The 25942-nt window shown below is 42.1% G+C and overlaps 1 protein-coding gene across 1 annotated transcript in view; it reads right to left on the bottom strand.

Moving 5' to 3' along the window:
* Positions 1 to 25942, bottom strand: part of KCNQ5 (potassium voltage-gated channel subfamily Q member 5) — a 186392-nt gene that overhangs the window by 157651 nt on the left and 2799 nt on the right. The window contains exon 2 of the mRNA XM_019538157.1: positions 22384 to 22474. Within this exon, the coding sequence (XP_019393702.1) occupies positions 22384 to 22474 (91 nt within the window). The remainder of the gene's footprint in view (positions 1 to 22383; positions 22475 to 25942) is intronic.

Here is a 25942-nt window from a genome sequence, read left to right as displayed (position 1 = left end):
AGTTTAGCAGGGCAAGACAGTTCTGTACTTGGGAGGACCAGGAGTTTAACCAGGAGGGGTGGGGGGTTTAAGCCCCCTCCCTAGCCCCAGACCTGATGGCTAGGGACAGAAGTTACACATAAACCAGTTTAAGTGATCTGGTTTATGTGATCTGGTTTAAAACTGTAACAGAATAGAAGTTCAGCGCATATAAACCAGTTTCAAAATGACTAGAACTGGTTTAAGGTAAATGTGGTCTGAACGTAGTATCAGATTTACTTAACTGATTTGGGTGAAACAAATTTATGAAACTTCTGTCCTAAACCCCTTCCTGGTTCAAGTTAAACCACAGTCCCCAGCATCCCAGCATGCTTTGCAGTTCTGGGCTGAGTTGTGCTGTCTGCTCCAGAAAGCAGAGCTGGCCCCACCCCTCTGATCCTTATCTGAAGCAATGAGGGCTGGCTGGCAAGGGAGTGGTGAGGGGGAAAGGCCAGCTGGGGATGCAGCCCAGTTTATGTGGGGAGGAAGGACTGCTCCCCACTCCCCCCCAGCAAACCCCAGCTGGGTTCTGGAGCCAGGCAGTGGGGTTAAACACCCCTTCCTCAACTCAAACTTACTTCTGGCTGCAACTGTGGACTACAACCACAGAGGCATCTGGAAGCAGTAAGAGGAAGTGATGAGCACCCTGCAGAGACTTGCTGCTGTGATCATGGACTACAAATTCCAGGGACCTCAGGGGCAGCAAGAAGAGGAAGTGAACATACAGCCAGAGAGCTGTGCTCTAGTGCCCCCCCTGGCTTCTGGCCTGAGCTACTGCAGGCATGTGGCTTCATTTTCTTAATCAAAGGGTAATTAGGTCTGAAGAGGGAGATGATCAAGGGAGCTCCCCTCCTGAGAAATTTAATTTCTGGCCCCAAACTATCCCGCATGGGGGATGAGGCTCCTAGGGAGGAATCAAAGGGCTTCTCACACTGAGGACTTTAAAGCAGACCTGGTGTTATCCTAGGACCAGGGCCAACAACTAGATGATTGTTGGTGCTAGCCCAGTTATGGGTAGGGTGACTGTAATTATTTTAGGGAAATCTGGGATGAGGGGGTACCAAGGGGTGCCAGCACGCACACGCACATATGTCCAGTGGGGCAGTGTGTGGGGCAGTGTGCGGCAGTGGGCAGGATTGGAGCAGCTGTCAGGAGTGTAGTGCTTTTCTCACTGGAGCCAGGATTGTGAGCTGGGTGGGGGAAGGGCTGGGGGCACTGTATGAGCTCTGTCCGCCCCATGCTGACTCATAGCTCTGGCTCCAACCTGGGATCTGCAGCCTTGTCCTGGCCGTGCACTCCCAGGCTTGGTGGGTGCATCTGACCCTGGCCTCACACTCCCCTCTACAATTAGAGCAGGGTGCAGCTGGGTTGAGTTGGGCTGGGATCTCTGTATGGGGACTATGAAACAACTGGCCTGCCCCAGCCCAGGGACACATGGCCAGGATAGGAGCCATGAGTCAGCATGGGGCAGACAGAGTCCATACAGGGCAGGCCTCCAGCTCATCAGCTGGCATCCCAGACCTAAACCCAGCCTGCAGCCCTGGCTCCACTGACAAAGGCACCATGCTCGCCAGTGCACGCACACAAACACAGAGTCCTGACTCTGCAGCTCCAAGGTCCCACCTAGCCAAGACTTTTCCTTAAATTTTCTCTAATGGCTGGGATGCTGAGACAACCTATAACATCTGGGACATATGGTCACCATAGCTATGGGTCCTGCTAGGCTGTGGGCTTTCAAACTGCCAGTTCAGGGGGAGCCTGGGCTTATGATTCTGGGATCCTGCTGTACTTGCAAGTTGAATGGGCACAAATAGAAGGCACACTTGTTTGGATCAGGGTCAGATCCCATGATTCTTTTAAGTGCACATGTGCCAGGGGTCCAAGTGACAGGTAGGAGAATGATTTTTCTAGAGGTGTTCTCAATGGATATATATGGGGCAGGGTTGTGCTGTCAAGGCCAAATGGGAGGATCATGTAGCAATCAAGATGAGTCAAGATGGATGCATATTTTAGAAAGAAATCTGCAAGTCTAGATATAAGAATCAGGACAGAGGAGATGGTGGAGGTGTCTAGGGTGACTGAGATAGTAGGCAGCAATGTTGGGTGGGGTGGGAAAATTAAGAGCTCTGTTTTAATTATGTTGAACTTGAGCTAGCTAGTTGATGTCTAGATTTCCACGAGATTTTAAAGCAACAGACCAAGTCTGGAAAGGAATCAGGCTACTACAAATTTGTTCTAGCCTTTACAGAGTTTAGAGGAGATATTTACAGGTATTTTCATATATTTGATGTATGAAGGATAACAGCTCACATTCTTATACTTTTATTACTTATTTTATTTAATAAAATATTTAAGCCAACTGAAGTCTGAAGGAATTTCTGCTTTCTCCCAGTCAATCATACAGAGAGGTTCAGGGAGAATATCAGTTCCTCAGCAAAAACTCCATACTTATCATCCCAATTAAGAGCTTCTAGAATTCAGCTTGATATTTTCTATTGTATGTTGGTAGTCTATTAGCTTATTATATTACCATATAAGGGCATATTTAACTATTAGTCATTGTGATTTTTGCTTTGCATGGAATGCATGATGGGTTTTAATTTGGCATTATGAGTGAAGCTACTGCAGATTGTAATTCTGGGAACTCTTTGCTTACAAGGCAAACTACCACCAGGAGCATCTTCCTAAGATGCAGGCAGCTCCCTTATGGGATACAAAAAGCACCCTCCTCCCTAGAACTGCAAAGAGAAGTGATGCATAAAATCTGGTTTATCAAACGGACATATATGGAGCAGGGTTGCACTGTCAAGGCCAGCAGGGAAGGATCGTACAGCAATCGGTATGACTGATCCACAAATGTTTCTCAGGAAAGCCACTTGCCACTCTCTCTTCTTTCAAAGAGAAAAAAAATCTCGGTTTTAAACCTACACAAAGAATTCTAAGAATAGTTTTATTAGAACTGATGTTTTATAGGAATTCTGAAGTCTTAGCTCTTCCACTAATCAGGTCACTCCTTCTATCAAACTTCTCTTGTTGAAAACTTTAGGAAAGCATAATTGTTGGTATAGCAGGACCAGCCCTGAGAGCAGTCATGGTGCCTCCTGGTGGCCAAGGTACTCTTGCCCCACTCTGGCTCCTCAGGGGACCCTGCTTTTTCTACCTCACCTGCTACACCTGCATGGATCTTTAGTACTTAGGGAGGCTGCCCCATGGTCCCAGAGTGAGCCCTAGTTCAACTCAATTGGTTAGTACCTCTTGTGTCTGGCTGGCACCTATCTTGCCCCTCTAGTCCTATATTGCGGCCCTCTTGGCGCTATCCATGCCTCAGGGCACAAGTCACCTTATGGACAGTAATTGTGGCCTCCTGTCACACCCATAGCCACACTCATGGAATTACAGAAAATTAGGTTGGAAGGGAGCTCAGGAGATCATTTAGTCCAATCCCCAAAATTCTCAACTCCACAAGGGCTGCTGTGTCTTGCTAAAGAGAGGGGACCCCCACACCCATCCTTGAACGTAGACACTTCCACTTCCTAGCTCTGCCTGCAGACCCCTAAGCCACAGAACAGCTTACCGTACCTCATACAGGTTAGTTTGGATTCATTCACTGGGCTCTCTGGCCCAATCTGTCACCCAATTTACTCAGCCTGCCAAGCCTTACCCCTGGCAAGGCTCTCATGCTTTCCTGGGCCCCTGGCTCTAGTTTAGCTTCCTCCTCTCTTGGGTTTCAGCCCCTTTCCCAGGCTTTAGCATCTCAGCCAAAGGCTGATCTGGCTTCAGCCTCTTCCTGGCTTTAGGCTCCTTACCTGCAGCCTTAGCCCTCCCAGACCTGGCCATACTCAACCAGGCTTCTGGGCTCCTGGTTTTAGCAAGGTTGCTGTTGCTCCACACCAGCTCTTAGGGTCCCTAACCCCAAGCTGGGCTGCTTTCACAGAGTGTCCCTCCAGTCACCTCCATGACCTCCCCATATAGCCACAAACCAGTCCCCCAGCTTATCTGAACCACCTCCCCACTCACTAGCATGCTGTCTTGGTCCCTTGGGTTCCTGGCCTGCAGCATCTTCTTCTTTCCAGCATGAGCTGGCAGGAGCTCCCCTTTGTTCAGAGTTCAAGGACGCATTGTTCCCCCTGTTTCAGGAACCCAGGTTTATATCCCCTGAGCACCTCTTTTTTTGGTCAGGTCTTCTGATGGGCGACAGGTATGTTTTCTCAGCTTCATGAACAGCCTACTGATGTTTCTCTGGCTAAACTGCAGTTGTTCCCCACCACCTGCCTACTTGGGGCTCTGCCCTGATGTTGTACTGCTTTGCAGCTAGCTACATATTAGGCATTTGCAACCCTATAGATCCCTGGCTGCCTACTCTCTTGTAGCTAACCCATATTCAGCTGTTTTTATCTGCCTGTGAACATACCTGCTGCAGTTTCTCTCAAAGTAACAGGAGCTTCCTGTTACTGTTGGTAAATGTTTAGTTACTTCTGACTTCTTCTGAAATGGATATAGTTATATGTTTCTTTTATAATTTTCACTTGCAAATATTTTACATTTAAATGGAAACATTCAGTGTAGTCACTTCCTGTGTAGGCTTGAAAGCCGCTTAGCCAAATGCTTAACATAGGTAATGCCATTTTTGTGCCTGGCATAACTAACTAAAAGCAGAGTAAGCAGGTCACAGTTTAGAGTGACCTCTGTATAACCAACATCAGCAAAAAAAAGGCAAAAGAGGAAGTGGTAACAGTCCAAGACAGCAGGATACAGATGGCAGTCTAAGTCTAACAAGAATGATCACTGTGAAAAATGATTTGTGGAAATTTATGACATACAGAACATAAGAGACCTAACCCCCCCTGTATATACAAACCGAATGAAAAAAACTGTGGTGGGGAGGGAGCAGGAGAGCGACAGACAGCAAAGAAAAGATAACACCTACTTGAACCCTGGAGCAGTGAAGGATGCCTGCCCAACTGAAATCACTGTATTTATCAAGAGGCTTATGTAAGAATATCTTGTTGACTGCCAGGGCTTGCTTAGAAGATGAGTGTTGCATTTAAAGCCTTGCTTAAATATTGGTATTGCTTATGTGTTACATATATTATGATTTCAAACCAGAATAGTCTGACCAATCATTTCATTTCCATTCTTCCCACCCCTTAACTAAATTTCATACAACATCTGATACTACTGCTTTGTAAATAAGGTGCTTTTTATTTACTGATATGAAATCAAATAACCCAAGTATAATTGGTTATTCATGCAAAAACAGATTGATTATAACATTTGTAGTTGTTAGATAATGCTTAAGTAACCCTTCTTAGCAAAGAATAAGAACATGGGACATATTCTATTTCAATGATTAGGCATCTAAGTGGATTGAGACATAAGGATTTCATCTTATTCAGCTCCCTGCAAAACCATTAATTGCACCTACTTTTGTAACATGCCATCATCTGAGCCTTAAGATTAAGTCATAAAATAGGAGCAAGGAGGACAGCTCACTCCATATTTGCATTAACTGTTCATCAGAGACTTGAGTGGGGAAGAACAGAATCACACTTGGGCGACAGTCAACTTATAGGTGGCACAGAATCTAGGCCCACATTTCCAAGGCTAGTCAATGTCTTCTTTGACAACTGCTTAAGTTTAAAGACTCTAGAGGAGTCTCATTTAAGTTTAAAAAGTTGAAAGACTGTAATACAGGAAATAGGAGTGCTTGGTTCATTTGAATCTGTGCTTATTAACCCTGATAGAACAAAAGGGATTTCTCAGAAAATGAACTCAGTAAAAGGCAAAATTAAGGCCCTAACATTTAAAATGCTTTAAGAAGCTGTACCACAAAGAAATATGATCATGAATTTGATATTTAAAATTAAATACTGTATTTGTATTAGTTGATTGTATATTAATAAGCTAAAGATTCTGCCAAGACCCACCCATGAAGGTACTGAGCCAGCAAATAGAAAACAGTGGCTGATATTTGGGTCCTGACAAGCTCCTAAGGCTTTTCTACTATGTTTAGTAAGACTATGAAAGCAGAAGCGTCAAAACAAGTAAAGAGGATCAAAACAAAGAACAAGAAGCTACAGCCCAAATCAGAAGGAATCAACCTTCAAGCAACACTGCATCTGCCACACGATGGCACCACCAACACTTGAGGATCACTGATGTTTGCAAAAACATGGTCAAGGGATTAGTTTTAAACAGTTCTTACAGTATTTTTAATAGAGTATTGAAATAATATTGTAATTTGGGACACTAACAACTTCTGTTAAAATCAGATTGTTCAGACTGTATATTCTTAGGCTAGAGACATAAAGCTAATCTTGGTAAACAACATTTCATTCTCTAAGATACATTCTCCACTGGAAGAAGTGCAAAGAGATTTTAGAATGAAATAATAACTTTTTATTGCTCACTGGAGTATGTCTATACATGTCCAATATATGTCTTGAACTGCTTCTAACCAGACAGAAAATTGGCTAATTTTCCATTCCAGTCCTTACCAGTGTTACTTACTTGATAAATTTCTCCATAATGATTTAAAATTGAATACTATTTATAGAACATTCCACTCCATATTAGATATAAATTATTTAAACAAATGTTATTATAAGTTTATCTATTTCAAATATTCATTAGGTGCATGATATTAGTAATTGTACTAGAGCAGCCAATTTCCAGATTAAAATCAATGGTCACAACTAAATATATCACTTGAGTTTACTGTTCAAAGTAACGTTATACCTTGATGGCAAAAGGAAGATTTCAGAAGCAAACTACCTAATGCACACACACACACGCGCGCGCACACACACACAAACACACACACACACACACACACACACAGAGACAAATGTACTTTTAGAGCTACTGCTTGAATTCTGTCCAACTAGGTTTTTAATTGTAGAAGTACGGTCATAAATCTGAAAAATATAATCTAGAATAGACCTTATTAATGAAATATAAATCATGAGCAGAGACTTTCAATGAGCTTCCAGTGGAATACTGGATAAACATAACACTAGATTTATGTACATTTTTGGCATTTTTCAGTTACATAACAGACATGATTCTTTCACAACAGTTTATTTGTTAAAATTATGATTAAGATTTTGCATCTTGATTCTATGTAATTAGATGGATTACTGAGAGAGACATCATACATCATTTCACCTAACACACAGATGCAGTTTTATAAATATACCACTTAAATCTGAGGTATATAACTCAGTTGGAGTTGCATATATCTTTGTGAATAAGTTCTATATTGGACTTTTAATATCCCATCTCTATAATCTTTCTGTTATAACTAATTCAAATAGCAAAAGAGCTGATAGTCATGTACCCCAAATCATGTTTCACACAAGAAATGGACCTTTGAAAATAAATGCCAATAATCCTGACATTCCCTAATGAAATTAAAGAGACATACTTGCTTCATTTTGTTGCCAATAGTATAATAATTATTCTACATTGTATTTATATTAAGTATTTAGTCTTTCAGAGCCAAATCATGGTTCCTTGCACTGCACTTGAGTTAAAGAAATCATGAAGAAAGTATAAAATCCGTATCTGATTTCCTGAAAATGAGCATCAGATACCTCAATTAACCTAGCCATCCCTGGCTCCTGTAACCATCCTCATCTGTGGAGAATAAAGCAGGTATATCTTCATAGGAGCTACATACATACTACAGGGATGAATGTCACCAAAGGCCTAGACCAACTGCTTTAGTAAATTATTCACTACATACACTCCACAGTTTGCTAATCTGTTTGCTTAGTGGTACCCAGGGCTAAATGATTCATGATGACATTTCTAAGTTTTAGCTGAGTCCAAGAATTTACTGTTTTTGATGTATGCTTAGCCCTTTGACTGCAGATCCATCTGAAGAGTGTGTGCTCTCAGCCAGCTGGAAGCTCCCAATTCAATTCTGGCTCTCGCTGCCCTCCAAATTCTCAAACCTAGGCGGGCAGTAAAGAACCTCTGGAGCTCTCTCAGGGCTACCAGATGAATAGAAAAATGTCAGGAGCAACAGTGGAAGTAGTGAAGTATGGAAAGGGAGGAGTAGGAATGGGGCTAGACAGTTTGCAGGAATGTGAGGGAGCTGGAGAAGAATTAACTAATTGGTATTTATGATTTTTGGTAGGAGTTGATTGCCATCAAACTTGCTTGATATAATTTATATAACTTTATACAAAAGTATACATTTCCACAAATATCTCAATATTAGGTCTTGGGCTGCACTGCTACAGAGACAGATACAAATTTACAAATATGAATTATATAAATATCAGCAAATTTAAACTCTTTTAGGTCTTTCACAATATTTTGATAGGTATTGGACTTTTACAAATACTCCTGAAATCACTGAAAATGATGCAGGGAGTATGCAGGTGGGAAAGAGCTGATTTTTCTATATAGTTCATATTTCTGTATAGTGTTTCATCGTTAGTTGTGTTAATTTCCATATCGTTTACTACTTTTTCCAGATCACTCATTTGTCAACCATGATATATGCTCTTGACAGAGAGCATACTATGAGAGTCTTCAACTCTCATAGTAACTTTGTCATGTGTGAAATGACAAGATGAAGTCCATAAGCCCAAGATAACATCATTTTTTTTCTTATTTTCAAAGTAATTCTTTGTATCCTTGGTGGTGCATCGCCAAATTATTTCTCTTGTGTATTTGAAAATCAGTAGCTTATGTCTTTTTTCAATCTTGAAACTGATGATACTGAAAATTGTTAAACTATACAGCCACATGCCAGGGTAAAAGTTTCTTTTATGATTTGTTCACATTTTTTTTCTAATGCAGTCAAAAGTCTGATGCTACATATTACAGGCAGAAATTCAGCCGCATTCGATGTAGCAATACAGCTCCCAAATCCTCTCTTTGAAACATTTGTGGAGAATGTTTTGCTGTATCCAAAAAGAAATGTAGGACTGGTGTCAAGGTCAGTACATACTTCAAATCTTTTAAATGTCTTTCATGCTTCTGCATCCAGACCCATTTTGTTTATTTCTGAAGGAGTTTCCTTAGGCTAAATATATGAGGTGCACAAATAGGAATAAAAAAGTTGACACAATTCAACTTATTCTACAATCTGTCTTTTATCTTCAGGTACCTGCATGTTTGGAATTGCTTGTATCTTAAAATCATCAGATATAATTTGCTTTGTGGGTAATTGCTCTCCCAATAAGGTGATTTCTCTCTTAATAAGATGATTTTATTTCTATTGAAAATGACATTTTCCCTGGTGAATTTGTTTCTTCTTTATATTTCTGGTACTCTGCAGTCATTCCTGATTTTTATTAGTAGTGTTGTCTTCAACTCTCATAGTAACTATGTACATCTTGACTTTTGTAAGACCTTCTAGTTTCTAAGATAATGTATATATACTGAAATACCATCTCATGCCAAACACTCAGAAAGGCAATTTTAAAAAAGCAGTATCTGCCAACTGGTAAATTTAAAGAGCATGCTTTGGCAATTTCTTTATCTAATCTGCCAAAATCCTGGCAATACATCTAATTTATTGAAAAAAATAGTTCCTGTCATCTGAGCTAACATTTTTCATTACCTGCATGCAAATGGAAGTGCCCCTTCATGATATTTTTGTTCCACTCCTTTGGCTTAATTAAACATCTCATTCCATCTCCACTTTTCTCTAATAAGGAATGATTTGAATTAAGTGGAGCTTCTACTCTCTGAATGAGGCCAGCTGCTGTGATGTTATGCTACTCTTATGCTATGTCCTTTTCCAGACTTATGGAATATGTTGTGTGTCATAAAAAAATTCCGCACACAGACACACACATAAGGTGCATCTACATATGTATTTCATGCAAAGCAATAAACTCTGGAGCTTATTGCTGCAGCATGTTGAGCCAGGTTGGAGCAGCTCCAGCTGACAGGGGGATCCGAGGGTCAGCCTGCCAGCCAGGGGCTGTTCCCCACAGCACAACGTGCTGCAGAAGGGATGGCTGGGGCACAAGGGTGTTCCAGTGCAGGGATAGCCAGTAGGCAGCTCCTGCTCTGCAGCCAGCTGGGGCAGCATCTACACATTCACTACTGCAGAGTAAAAAAACTCCACAGCAGGATAGTACTTGTACTTACAAATACTATCTTGCTGTGCAGTTAATTAGTTTACTCCAGCTTAATAGGGGCACACATGTAGATGTGCAATGTTTACTGCAGAGCTAATTAGTCTACTCTGCAGTAAGCATCTCATGTAGACATGCCCACAGAGATGCACACTCATGCATATATATTTGGGAGATATTTATTTCCTATGATCAGATTTTTATATCGTGCATTAGCACATTTATGTCTGTTATTGCTCTGATGTGCTCTTTAGCATATACTTTTTAACTAGGTCAAGCACTTCACATACAGAGAAATCAAAAGATCTGTAGTATTTGGGTTGCTATATTATAGACTCTTATGCACTTGTACATAAACAAGACAAACACAGGCTATTTATGCATACTTCTAGTTGGCTTTTTTTTGTTTGGGTTTAAAGCTTTTTCACATTGATTTTATAAAAACAGCTTCCCCTTCACTTGAGACCTCACATCCTACCTGTAGCCACTGTTGTATTTTCACTGTTTGTCTGTACACCTGTGCAAAGTGGCTAGTCATCTTTCAGTTTCTGTGCACTTTCCAGTCACTGGGCATTGTCCATCCTCACAACAGCTTTCACATCATTGAATCGCTGGCAGCATACCATGTGGGCACTGACAGACTTGCAGCTCCCTGCCCTGATTTATGGTGCTTCACAGAAAGCGCTAATAATTCAAGTGACCCTCCCCCTGCAACCCAACAAATGTTTGCTCTTGGGTTGGGTGGGGAGGAGGTATAGGCTCCACTTTGGAGCTGATCCAGTAGAGAAGCTGCCTGCCTGCAGCTTCTCTCCCCTAGCCGTGCCTTCCCCCACCCCCACAGCTCTGGTGATGTCTGCAGGAAGTGATGGTATGGGGCTAGGGGTGGGAGAGAGAGCTGTGGACTGGGGTTTGCCCAGCCTGAGTTGGAGGGGAAAGGGGCTGGAGATGGGCTGTAAGGCTGGGGCTCTGATCCATTGCCCCACTTCTAGCTTAGGCTGAGCAAGCCCCAGCCTACAGCTGTCTTCCCCCACCACTTCTCCTCACTCCTTTTCTGCAGACAGCATGCTTTGGAGCACCTTCATGAAATCCCTTACTAGATCAGGGTTAAGTTGTTGCATGATCGGCCACTTTTAAAGTGCTCTGCAGCCGCGCACATGTGTCACAGCTGTAGAACACTTTCAGGCTAGCAATCACACTACAAATTGCACTTGTATCAGTGCCCTGTTAGGCAGGTTTGTTTTCTTCATTAGTTTACTTCCTGTAAACTTTCCCTTCACTTATTTACCTTTTTTTTTTTACACTCATGTGGCCCATCTCTCCCTTTAAGGACTTTATTTAACTTTTATTTGACATATCAATATCGTGTCAGATCCATGTATTGGATTAGCCTTTCATATACTGTTTGTTGTTGAAATCCAAACTATTTGCCCTTTAATGAGGCATTCTAAATTTTTCATATTCACAAGATTAGTTCCTACTCTGGCTTTGGCATTCAGTATACCAGCAATCCATCAGCTGTGGAAAATAGCAGCTCCCTTTAATGTTATAGTTATGACTCAATTCCAACTAGCTTCCATGTGGTAAATTGTTACCATTTAGACTGGGTCTAAACAAATGAAAGACCAAGAAAGGCAGGTAGCTAAAGAACAGCTGTTCTTGAGAACAATGTTGTCTTTTTTTTTCTTTAGTAACTTTATAATCAAAGGAGGAGAAATGGAAAGTGTTTGGTTCTGTAGAAAGGTTATGGTTGTTTTTTTTTATGGGGACAGGTGCCTTCAGTTCAAGGAATTATTTACAAACCAGTCTGAATCCTGATTTTTCCACTTAATCCTCCTCCCCCTTTATTATTACTATTTTATAATCCTAATATTGTGACCTGTCCTTCTTCTGGACAAAGACAGACAAGGCTTTCAACAAATCCCCTCCTGCTGGCAGGAGTCCTATTGAATAATGTGTGACAGTCCCTTCACCCTTAGGATATGGACACGCCAACAAAGGCTCAAAGTCCTTTCAAAAGGGAAATTTTAACCCTGGATGAAGAAGAGTTAAAACTCGAGTGGGTTTTGCTGTATTTCTCAGCTCATTCACACATAACAATTAAACTGTACCAGCTGCTGCCCTTTTGAAATGTGTTCCCGTATCTACACCTGAAGGGATGGGAAACAAAGCAGTGACCAATAATAGCAGCTAGGTCCCCGACATTACTGATTGTCTACTGTTTTCTTTGTATCTGAATAATAATACCAAATCAAAGATAAGGGAGATGACATCATTTGTATAATGATTAGATAACAGAGGCAGACTAGAATATAGTGTTCCCAGTTAAAAAAAATAGCTCTCTATGTTGTATAATCATTTTAGTGATAAAATTGTAGAAAGTCTAGCAGACCACTAAGATGTACTATCCAAATGCATATACTACTCCGTGTGGTTTCTTTATTTCCAGGAATGTTTTGTCATTTTACAATATCTGCCTTTTCCCTTGCCATACTGTTCATCTAGTGGGAACAAGGGAAATAATTTCATGGATGGTATTTGGTTCCACAGCCAATGAATTGTGACAACCCCAGTAATCCTGAACTTACACAATCCAGAGATTTGTTGCAGAAGAAAAACTGAAGATAGCTTTGTCTGCCCTGGAAATCCTCTGCTAGTTGCCCTAGAATTCTCTCCTACTTTTTGCAGAAAGTGTTCCTGAATTCCTGTGATATCAAAGAATTTTTATATTTGTGGTATACCACAATATTTTTGTTTCAATTTTCTCTGAATGTTACATTTTGATTTTATCGTCATCACTATTCTGTTCTGTTGTCAAAATAAAACATTTGACCCCATTAGAACAAAGGGTGCACACAAACATTTGCCACACCCAGTCTACAATCACATGCTTTATTTTAAATTACATGATTGTAGACTGGAAGTGGCATGTACAGGCATTTGCCAGTGCCAGGAGCCATGTAGGGATCCCAGTGTAAGTAACATGGGAATGGGCAGGTGGGATCAAGGGGGGCAGTGGGGTTTTGCCGGATTTGGGGAAGATTTGCCACCGGGGTGCTGCCAGGTTTTTGGGATGGGTTAGTACAGGGAAGGAGGGTTGTCTGTCCAGGGATGGAGAAATCAGAGGATAACAGTAGCCCTCTCAGGGTTAATCTTAGGAAGAGTGCAGCTTTGGGGCTAGGATGAGCAGCTGGGCTTTCTTAACCCTGGAACTGTGCTCCAAACATATGTAGATGTTCACTGGATTGAGTTAACCCATTCGTGGGTTTGTACATGCCACAAAATTGGCCTTTAAAGCGGTTTAAATACACTTTTGCACTGCTTAAATGGCATTGCTGTTTACACTGTCAGCAGCGTAATGTGTGTTAATGGCATTGCTGTTTACGCTGTTGGCGGTGTATTGCGTGTTAAATGACTTTGCTACCTTACAGCCATGGAGGGAAGCACCAGGCCCCGTGCAGCTCAGGGGCTGTGCAGGCAGCCTCTGTGGCTGCGGTTCCCTCTGGGACTGCTCAGACTGGGTGCCTGTGGGCAGGTGCCACCTGCCACCTCGGGGGTGCTGCTGCCGCTGTGGAGGGAAGCACTGCCCCCCACCCGCCCTGCAGCTCAGGGGCCACTCAGCCTGCTGGCAGCTTATCCTCCCCCACCCCCCTCCACTGCTGGAGAGGCAGGTAAGGATCAGGCCTGACTCTTGTGTACATGCTACAGGGGTTTACTTCGGTTTAATCTGAAGCATTTTCAAAAATGCACTGCTTCAATTTAGGGAGAATTAAACTGATGTAAACCCCTATGGCATGTACAAGCAGCCTGATCTAAATTAGTTCACCTACTCAGGCCCTATTTAAAACCCCTGGGCATACACACAGATGGATATTCAGATTGGCTTAACCCTAATTATGTTCATCTAAATGTAATGTCTGTACATGCGCAAATTTTTTCTGCCTTAACAAAACAACATCTTATGATGCGGTCCTTTCAATATTTCTAGTTCCTTTCCCCTGATCCCAAATGTTGCTTGTGTAAGACATTTTGAACTGTTCATTTGGATTTGGAGTGAATTTTGAAATATCAGCATTTTCTAAGAGCGCACATTCTGTGTTCAGTGCTAGTCATGATCATTTTTACCTGCCTAAAATCACTATTTTTAGTTCAGTTATTACAAGGGTTGGAGTATTGTTGTAGTTATGATAGTCTAGGACAAGGTCTGGGAACCCGTGGTATACGTGCCGAGTGTGGCACATGAGACCATTTTGCTTGGCACGCTGCGGCCGGCCCTGGCTCTGGGTAGCTGCTGCCAGCAACAAAGCCCGGGCTGCTCCCAGCAGGGCTTGCAGTGTCCCAGCTGCCTGCTGGGAGCAGCCCGGGATCCCAGCTGGCAGCAACCACCCAGAGCCAGGGCTGGCTGCGTGCATCTCAGGGTGGACAGCGGGGCAGTGCAGCCCACCCTAAGGTAAGCGTGCAGTCGCCACCAGCACGGAGCTGATGCCGGAGCTGTGCAGCCCAGCGGAGCTGTTTGCACTCTGCCCGCTGCTTACTGCAGCTGCCCAGAGCCTGGGCTAGCTACAAACAGCTGCGCCGGGCTCATCACCTCTGTGCCAGGAGTGGGGAGAGACCAGGGCTGTGTTGCCTCAGCTCCGCTGAGACCAGGGCTGTGTTGTCTGATGTGTCGCCAGTGTAGAGCTGATGCTGGAGCTTGGTGCAGGTATTTGGAGCCTGCTGGCTGCAGCTGCCCCCAGCTCTGGGGAGCTGCTGCCAGCCGGGATCCTGGGCTGCTCCCAGCAGGCAGCTGGGATGCTGCAAGCCCTGCTGGGAGCAGCCTGGGCTCCAGCAGCTACCCAGAGCTGGGATAGCTGCTGGCAGCTACAGATCCCAGGCTGTGGGGCAGGAGCTTTGGGTGGGGGCAAGGGGCACAAGCAGGGTATCCTGCCATGTACCCCTTGCCCTCATATTGTTTTTATGCCATGCTGGCACTCTGGCACCTTCCAAGGTAGGTATTGTGGTGTTTTTCGGCACTCCGGCCAAAAAATGTCACCTATCCCTGGTCTAGGAAATGTATGAGTGGCAAGGATTTATTGTGATATTTTTTCCTGGACCAACTGTATAGCTGGAGGAGCTGTTGAACAAGCTTTTGGGCATCAAGTGCTATCTTTGGCTTGCAAATGAAAATGTTATATGGAAATGTTTGCTATATGTTTTTTGTTAGAAAATTAACATTTATAATTTGTAGAAACTCGAGTACACTTTATTCATATCCTTCCTTTAAAATCTCCCATGAGTATAAAGGTTTCTTTATACTCATGATAGATGAAAGCTTACAAAGCCACTCATCTTATTTTCTAAATAGACATGGCCACCTCTGATAGACCTCTGTATGTTTGTGCTTTGTGAGTTAGAGCAGGTGGATTAATCTGTGGCCCCTGGGCTCCCCCTGGCTGTTGTTCCTCTCATGGCTCTGGCTGCCAGGGTCTCTAGACTTCCCTTCCCTTCTCCGTCTTTTACCTCCTGCCCTTGTGGCACAGGGCAGTGTGGCTCAACAGAACCTGCAGCCCAAGTGCATGGCAGGAACTGACAGTCAAGGAGGTGAGGGGGAGTGGGGCTGCTGGCCCACCCATACGGTACAGTGGTAGGGGGAGCTTGCAGCTGGGAAGGTGAGGGGGGTGGGCTGTGGCCCCTGCTGATGTAGCTCCCCTCAGCATTGGCCTGTGGCCCCTGCTGGTGTGACCCCTGCAGTATGCAAAACCTGACTGCTAAGAAGCTGGACAGCCCTGATTTAGAGAACTGATCCATAAACACTCATGAGCCAGTGCTTCTCAGCTGGCAATAAACCCTTAGAGGTATCTTGTGTATACCTAGTCCCTTTTTTTCCACTCTGTTCACTCTAAATAGTTGGCAGCTAGTGCTGTTATGCTTCTTAATTGATACTCATCCTCTTTGTGCTTTCACATTTTGTGTACATACTAAACAATCTCCACTGGCATATAGTAACATAAGGCAAAATATTACAAGCATTTTACTTGGCCTTACTTTGGGACTGGTATAAAGAGACTAAGCAGAAGATGGCTTTATATACAGCCCCTATGTGGTATCTATCCTTCTTCTTGTGGAGCTGTTTCTGAAAATGCATGACTAGGGTACATAATTCTTTTCTTGGGTCCTGCTCCTCCAATTATCTAAGCACATGTAATCCCTTTGACAATTCTAGAACTATCGATAAGTACAAAGCTACATAAACACATAAAACCTTACTAGACAGGAGTCTAATTTTGGAAACTAGGATTTAATTCTGTATAAGGTATATGAATGCATGCACTTTCAAAAAATGAAAAAGATAGACAGAAGAAACAGATTAATATTAATTTCTCACTTCAGGACATATAAAGGCATCCAGAAAATCCAGAGGATCATATTGTAAGGGTCTTTGATTTGAAGTATGACAAGGAACACACTAGACAGGTCTGAGCTAGCATTCCTTGTACCACAACTCCAACTAAACTAACATGAATTCTAAGTGTGTAAGGAATATACAGGATAAGGCTTGTTATATGCTATATAAAACTTTGCTCAAATGGCCAGCATTGTATTTAAAAATATTTTTAAAATTATCATTGCTAAAAGATGACCTGTTTCTGGCTACCATTTCAGCTGTGCTAAAGTCATAAGACATATCTACCTCAACAGTTAGCATGTACAGGACCTTTACTAAGGGATCTTAAGAAAAAACTAATTTCAGTTTTGTCTGAGCCCAAATGCTAGATCCCTGGTTTTGCTGCCCTCTTGGCTTTTGCCATTTGGAATGATGCATGTCTTTGGAAGTGTGTAAATGTCTAAGATATTTTTAGCTTTATGCTTAACATTTTAAGCATTACTGAAAACTTCACATGAATAAGTTAGGTTGTATGCTCATCAGATAAGAGACTATATCATTACCTAGTTTTAAGGGGTCATGAATTAAATTGGGATTCTAGTTGCTACTGGAATATAAGAGCTGGATGAAGCCTATAAGCCAAACACTGCATAAATGGCATATGGAGAATGAATACCACAGTCAATGTATCAATACAGAAGAAGGTGGTAGCAAACTGAAATATATCTCAACAAAAAAGATGCAGAAAAATATTTTTTTCATATGAAACATTCTAATTTTGTAAGGAAGACTGTAGATGTGGGAATACTAACTTCTTTAACAAATTCATATTAATTTTGGCAAACTGTTAGTTAATAGAAAAGGAAAAATTAGAAAAGTTAGGGATTTTGACTAAATTCAAAAAAGTTTCCTCTCAATTTTTTCCAAATATTTCCAAATTCTACTTATTTTGTAATTATATTTTATAGAAATAAAATAAATGACAAATATATATTTCATAAAAAATTAAATGTGGGTTTTCCCACTTTTTAGTTTGCCAACTTTTTTGATTAACATGAAATTAATATTTTTTCTTCATTTTCTTGGAGCTAATGCTAAACAAAAACAATCAGTTATTCATGCGGCTCTAGTTGTAAGTTAGGTCATGAGAGAAAGGGTTCAGTGCCAGATGTATTTTTTCTTGGCTATCTTCCCCAAAATATTTGATTTTGTCTTCCCAGCCTGAGTTTTACTGCTCAACTGTTTATTATTTGACACTATGCCAGTAGTCGTGTTTGTAGGAGACCACGAATACACCAGAGATTATTTTCTTGCTACGTTAGCTGGATTCTTAAACAGTTTGTAGCTTTTTTGATGCTGGAGTAGATTTTATTCTACTGTCTGTCTGGGATATATCAGTATTAAGATCCTAATGCCACATGGTCTGTGTGGAGAGGAGATTAAGGAATGACTATGACTGTAGGTATACGGCGAACCTGCTTCTTTCCTTCTGTTTAGCCTTATTGGATGCATCCAAATGAGCACACGTGCAGCTTGTGGTGCCTTAAAGCTGTTTGAGGTGCCACCAACCACACGTGAAGCATGTGCACCCATTCACCACTGTTAATTTGCAGCATGGTGGTTTATTTTGACACCAGGAAATCCTGGTATAGAAAAAACCTGCTGCTAAAAAAATAGTGTGGAACACACTGTAGCAGTGTGTGCCACCAGAAACACAGCCTGGCCAGCTAGAGCTATTCTCTGGCTGCCAGCCAGGCTCTGAGCAGCTGGTTTGGCACTGCTGTTACCCCAGAAGGCCCCCGGGACCTCAGGTAAGGCTGCTGGGGCCAGCACAGGTGCTGGCCCCAGCCTTCCCTACCCAACCTGGGGCCAATTTGCCATGTGCTGGAGTGCATGTGCAGGGATATGATCTGGAACAAAACGCAGCGACACAAATATATACTGCTGCTGTTTGTCCACAGAAAATGTGTGCCTCTGCAGGTGTGCACTCATCTGGACATGCCCACCGTGTCCTGAGAATTAATTGTAACCTTGAGGTATGTGTCCGTTTCAGATTTTCAATGAACTTGACATTTTTGGAAGCTTGATGCCAGTGGATATGTTTTTAAAATGGTATTAACCGTTAATTTTCTCTAATGTTAAACCCACCTTGCTATTGAAAAGTCAATCAAAATTTATTATTATTAAAATGTGGATGCTATAATCTTTAGCCCATTTCTGAAGCATTTCACATGTTAAACATGCTGTACAAACATAACTCTGACAAGGCTCTTGTGTAGGTGAATATTACCTGGATTCCTACCTTGTCTGGGCAGATATTCAGAAGCTCTCAGCTAATCTGATTTTGAATGAACAGTGATTGTACTGGGTTGTCCACACAGATTATTTTTATGCAAACATTATTTAGAATTTTGCGATCAAGGTATATGATCTGTTCCTGTTTCTTAAATTGTAAACTGAGTCATACCAGCTGACTTTGCATAGCAGCACCTTCAACTTTTCTGGCTTTTATAGTGAAACTAGCCAATTTTCTGTAAAGAATAGTGGGATTGGGGGGGAAGGAACAGGTGGGGAAGGAGCCCTGGGCTGCCCCCATCTGGGCCGGCTCCCCATTCCCTCCTGCTGCTTGGGCTCTGGGGCCACTCCCCCCTCCTCACTACAGTGGCAGGGGGAAGGGAGGAGCAGCTCCAGGCCCGATGTGGGGGAGGACTGGGTCTGAGGGTGGGGAGAAGCCGGGCCATTGCAGTGGTGAGCAGGGAGGAGCAGTGGGCCCGGCCCGACTGAGTGGTGGCGGCAGGAGGGTGGGAGGAGCAGGCTTGGGGCCAATGTGGGGGAGTGGGGGTGAGGGAGGAGTGGGCCCGGGCCTGACATGGGGAGGAGGTTCGCTCCTCCAGTCCCCCGCAGCTGCTGTGTCAGGCTGGACCAGGCCAGGCTGGGCCTGCTATCTTCCCCCCGCACTGCTGTAGCAGGCTGGCTTTTCCCCCAGCTTGGTCTCACTCCTCCCCTGGCCCCACCATTACCGCTGATGCCACAGCGTGCCCGGCTCCTCTCCTCCTCATCAGGCCCACTCGGGGATGGGAGGAGTGGGCTTGGGAATGATGCAAGGGAGAGGGGCGGGGGAAGAGTGGGCCGGGGTCCAAGGGAGGGGAAGAGGCCCACTCCTTCCCTTCCCCAGCTGCTGCTTTGGCCGCATTGGACTGGGCCCACTCTTCCGCACCCCTGCTGTGGCAGGCCGGCTTTTCCCCTGCTTGGGCCTGCTCCCCACTGACCCTGTGTTGGACCTGGACCTGTTCCCTCCCCCCACCCTGCATTGCGCCCAGGCCTGCTCTGCTGCCCATGTGACCTGCAGGGAGCAGGGCAGGAGGGGGGGAGGCGAGGCCTCCGCTTGCCCTTCTGTCCGCCCTTTTGCCACCACCTCCAGGGAGTGGGGTGAGGAGGGCGAGGCCAGCTGCACTAGCCTTGCCACCTCCACTCCATCTCCTTTGTCCCCACCTTCATGGTGGGGGGTGCCTTTGTCAGCATGCTTCTTTGCACTGTGATTGGCTGTTTGTCAGCCAATCAGAGCACAAATAAAGCATTATGGACAGACAGACAGGCAGACAGACCTAGGCTTTTATAATATTAGAATGGTGGAGATAGGTCCACAGGGTGGAAGTCACATCCTTTTTCTCTATCTTTGCTCTAAAACTACAGATACGCACAATAAGTAAGAAACCTACAGGTGCCAACACAGGCAAAAGCACAGGTGTAAGTGTGAGGAATGCTATGTTGGTTTCTATTGGCCAGTTAGGATGGCTCTTCAAGGTACCATCTGGAATCCTTGAAACAGTCTGTTCATGGATTCCCAGCAGACCTCCATATAGATCACTGTACTTTTGCTTTGCTTCATTTAAAAAAAAAAAAGTTGTGCTCTAACTTGAGTGTAAAACAGTTCTAAATATCTCTTATATTTTAATGTAATTATCCCTGATTAATAGTGTAAGTTGCACAACTCTAAGAATTGCAGTGAATCACTGTGAGTAGAAGGGTTGTGAAAATTGTACTAAACATTACAATCATAGTGTTTACAAACTCAAACAATGGCTTCAACATTAATGCAGAATTGTGTTTTTTATTATTATGTGGTTGTAAATGTCTGCATTCAAAGAGCTGCAAACATTACCCAATGATTCAGCAAATGAAGAGAAGAGAACATGCAGTACAACAGCACAGAGGAAGGAACCAGTTTACATTTCAGTTCAGTCTGGGAATTTTATATTGTGGTGTGTTTATGTTTTTCCATTAAAGAATTGCAGCTGGAGCTGTAAAATTCGTCATCATGGGATGTATTCCCGTCAAAGGTTCTCTGAACACATCAGAGCTTTGTATAAAAATGTTGGACAGAAACTACTTCAATTACTACGGATACTTGAAGGATTAGTGATTCACCTACATCTCTAACACTCAAACACTCAAAGCTAGACAATCGCATGCAGTGTTTGAAAAATCAGCGTAATTTTGCTAATCTCAATCATCTGAAAATCTGCCCTATGAATTTAAGATTTAAGAACACATCTCATCAAAAATGAAATAATTTCTGACTTTAAATGAAGGGTTCTGCAAAGCTGTTTTACAGTTACAATTAAGACTGAACTGTTAGTACTTATCTCAAAGACAAGCATTGACTGTACAGACCAGCAGTATAAACATGACTCATGGTAAATACATATTTTATGTCAACACAAAAAACTTATTCGCATAAAATAAACACTGAAAATGTTCACGATACACAGAACTGAAATGTCTTGTATTTGAATTGAATTTTTTTACTATTAAAAAGCCCTATACTGTTGCATATACCATAATATTTTAAGAATAGTAGTATAACCATTGTAACCATTATATTAACAGGATATTAAAACAAACTTTCAATTGTAAAGTGTTGCTTAAATTTGCAAATAATTTGATTTGAATTCTGAACTATACAAACTCATTTTTTTAGGCTATATGAAGTTAACCATAGTTACTGCTTAAGAAATCACATTGATGTGCCTGCCCTCTTTTTCAGTAGTTTTTCTAATTTATTCTAATAAGAATAAATTTTGAGCACATAACAGTGATTGCCATTAAAATGCCAGTGTTTGTCAACAGCTGCGCCACAGTGGCGCCTGTCTAACATGCTGTAGTTTGTCTATATACTTGAAATAGAAAATAACCATGGAAACATAGTGATTGTTGGCTTTTTAATGTCTGTCTTTGCACCTCCCCAGGCCACCATTTACAGAACTAAATAACACATCAAGAAACATATGAATAAAGATGTGTTTATATGAAACAAACATATTAAGTACTCTTAAGGATTAAACCTGCTATGCCAAAACGTCAAGAAAAAGAAAATGTTGAAATAAATATAACAAAAACACCTAAATTGTGAGGAATCATGTAACTACTATGTCATACTACAGCAACTGCCATTAAAAAGTCAGCATCAACCAAGTGTTAAAATGCATTGGTATCTAAGATACCAAAATCATTTCCTATTTTAAGTATAAGGAAAAATAGTTGTATCTCAGATACTACTGTGAAATGCCTCTTACTGCCTACTGACTTCAAATGGCAACAGCAGATCTTTCACTGTGAAGCTGCAGAAGAGCTATTAGCAATGAAGCACAGCAATTCTCAAGAGCACAAAAACAAAAACATGTGCTGTATTAGTACCTTCTTATAGGAATTACATCTCAAAAGAAATAAGAATCCTCTATTGTTTCCCCTCAGACTGGCTTATTTCTTCCACCTTTTTAGAGAAAATATTTAGTATTCTTTCAAAGCACACATAAGCCTATTACCCCCTTTAGGATGAGATATGGTTAATCATACTTAAAGTTTCTGTGAAATAGTGTGGTATCCATAAGTTTCACTTACCAGAATGAAGAGGCAACGAGATGCAAGTTTTGTGTGCTCAGGGATGGTAGAAAACACTGACAAAATCAAGCAACCAAATACAAGGAGAAAACTGGAAAAGAAAACAACATTGAAAATGTTAATGTTGAGTATGCAGATCAATATATGCATTGATCATACATTTCATAAATGGTAGCATTTAATGAAGGTGGATTAAATTATATTTTTTTATATTTTTTGATAGAATTAGATACTTTTAGACTTACAAACTTCTAAATGGCAGTAGAATAAAAAGTAATAGAATTAACATATTTTCCAATTAATTACATGTGCTTGTGTATAAGCCACCCCCTCCAAAAAAGGTTACATTATGAGAAAAAGTTTTTAACACATTTGATTACATTTTGGTCAAATATTATTACGTGGATTTCAATTATTTTTCTGTTTACAAAGCTTTGGCATGTTGTACCTTTAATTTTAGACCTTATTTTTTGAAAAACGAAAACAACCACCTATGTCATATGCACCAAAAATTATGATAAAGAAGAAATTGCAACCAGTTCTCCTAATGAGAAGACTGTGAATACATTTGGGCTATATCTTGGTATCCAAATTAGAACACTTATCCAGTCCAAACCAGCTTTAGGTAATTCTGCACAAAGACCATCAATAGTTGAGATCTCTCTGCAGTCCAAAAAATCACTTCCCTTTGATAGTGTTTCTGTTGCTGCATAAGGTTAAGACCAAGATGCAGAATGTGTCTCACTGTTTCCATAATTGGTTTAGTTCTTTATTGTAATACATTTTTTATTAAGGGTTTTTAGGGACCTCAGCAGCATGGAATAAAGTCACATTTTGGTGCCTAAATGGTGAAATAGGATCTGGCCTCTATTTCCTACCACTTATTTTGTACAAACCATCCACTGGCTACAGTCATCAGTTACTCACTGCACAAGAGCAGATCTTTTGAAATGAAAGATGTGTAGCATTTTAGATTCTTGTCTTATGGTACTTTGTTAATAGTATCCATATCCTCAACATTCCCTTAATAACTTTCTGTGAGCATTTGTAAGTTACAGTGTAACATGACAAGCTGGAACAAAGGGCCAGACTCTAAGACACTGCATAGAGATGCGGTATTTCCTTATGGACTCTTCCTGATGTCAGGTGATATAGCACTCCGCATAAAGATGCATTGCTATTAATGCTGAGCTATAAGGGTGGGTGAAAATCAGTCAGTTCCCCTTGGATATGAGAGGGACTGCAGCCTCTGTGGGTGCTTCTACACGTGATGCTAAGGCACTATAGCAATGTGCTACAGCGCCATAGAAGTGGTGGGCACAAACCATGATGCCGACACTCTGAAGCCATAGTGACAAGCTACCTCGCTATAGTGTGTTGCTATGGCAACATAGCTGCTAAAAATAACTGTGTGCTGCCAGGATGGCACAGTAACAACTGTTACTGTGCTGTAATTTAGTATGTCCTAAAGCAAATACTAAATGCTGGCACAGTAACAACTGCACATTGGGCCACAGAAACCTCTCTTGAGAAACTGTTAAAAAAATTTAACCTTAGCAGGTAGTTTACAGTGAGGGAATATACCATTTTATTGTTGATAGAGTCATAAATAAAGGGAACAAAAATATTTTGGGCTATATAGAATATAGACATACTCTTGAAAAGCTGTGATTTAATTGGCCTGTGCATTCAATACTATTATTCAGGAGCAGTGATTCTCGACTAGGGTGCTGTAGCACCCTGGGTGACATGAAATCCTTTTAAGGGCGCTGCAAGTTGCCATGTAATATTAGCAGTGTTAGGTATCCAAACACCTATGCATGATTCACAAGATAAACCCAGAGATGTCCAGTACAAATCCATAGTGTCCAAAATATTCTGATATGTTGTGGTCTTTATGCATTTTTTGCTCTTATTATTTTTCTATAGTCAAAAATCAGTGTAGGCTAAGAGCATAAATTATCTGAGAGGTGCTTTGAATCTAATGAGGGGTGCCTCGAGTCTAAAAAGGTTGAAAACCACTGTTCTAAAGAACTAGAGATGTAGCATATAAACATTAACAATTTTCCTCTCATGCTGAAAGCAGTTTTTACTAACCATTTCACTGCTCTTCTACTCCAGCATCCTCTGTTTATGATGAGCCAGAATTCCATTGAGATACCAGTGCTGTACTGTAATGTAGCTGATACACTAAACCCCAGTGCAAGCACACTTCTTAAGAATTATTATTATTATTAGGAAAGAAAACCTTATGGGCAAGCATGATACATTTATTCTTCAATGATAAAGAAGCCCTTTTTACAACATTTCAGTTGTACACTGAAAACAAATTCTACTTTGAGGACAATTCTGACAACAACGGCATGCACACTGTTTTTGGAATATGAAAAAGGCAAAATATTCAAAATGTAATAGAGTTTTATGATATTCAGAAATGAAAAGCAGCCAATTTCACTGCCAGCAGAAAGTTTTACAATCTCCATAAACTGCATTCCCCTATCAATACAAAATATATTTAAAGCTTCACAAAGTCGCACTCAAGTGACAACAATCCAACTTGTGACCAAGTTGTCTCTTTTAGATACATCTCTCAGTGACATCAATAGGACTTTTGCCCCAGTAAGGACTTCAGATATGAACTCACTGTAATTATATCCTACAATTGGCTGGCATATGAGCTGAGATGTATGAGCACTAGTTCTATTGTCTAAGATAGAAGGCAGGAGGCAGAGCAGGGTGGCACCTTATGCTAAGTACAGAGGTTCAAAAAGCTCAAGGTAGAATTGATCAAACTTATGTCTGTTTCTGTAAATGGTGTAGGTTAGTTCAGGAGTGAACAGAACATACATTTGCCCTTGGGTGGAGTGGGGGTGGGCAAGCAGGCTGGCTGCACTGGCTAAGGCCACAGGTTGGTGGCATTCCTGCATGCCTCCTAGTGGGCTCCCCAGACTGCCAGAGACTGCTGAGTGCAGCCAAGTGCAGCAGAGTGGCCAGGCCACCTCTGATTGGCTGCCAGGCACAGGAGAGCACCCTCCTCCTCTCCTCCCCCATCATTGTCTGCAACAGGCATCTGTCTGCTGCAGGCAGCTTGCCCATCTCATCCAGTGCAATCTTGTTGTGCTCCCTGGGGCTGCACCTGTGCTCATGGGAAGCACAAGAGTCCTTGGGTGGGCTCCTGCACACCCACCCATGGATTCCCATGCCCCTGCAAGTGGGCACAGCCCCAGGTAGCATAACTGGGTTGCATGGCATGGCCGAGAAACTCTTCCTTCCCTCCCCCCCATCATCTTCAGCTACTGGGCTGATTTGGCTTTGTGAGGGCCCTGGGGGCAGGGTCAGCTCAGCACTTAACTGGAGCAATGGAGCACAGGGCAAGTGATAGCTAGCTGGAGGCTATAAAGGCACCTGGGATGCTGGTGGACAGTGACCTAACATCAACCAATAATCAAAATCAATTTAAGTATGAGAGCAAATTGATCTAGGTCTATCTTAGAATCGGTTCTGCCATTCTTAAATCAGTCTATGTACACTGTCACGGAGTCACATAGGTGCCCCGTGA

Source organism: Crocodylus porosus, unplaced genomic scaffold, assembly GCF_001723895.1.
Source record: "Crocodylus porosus isolate Cpor-Errol unplaced genomic scaffold, CroPor_comp1, whole genome shotgun sequence".
In the NCBI taxonomy this organism is placed as follows: Eukaryota; Metazoa; Chordata; order Crocodylia; family Crocodylidae; genus Crocodylus; species Crocodylus porosus.
The sequence above is the reverse complement of the archived record's forward strand: the minus strand, read 5'-3'. Positions and strand labels throughout refer to the sequence as shown.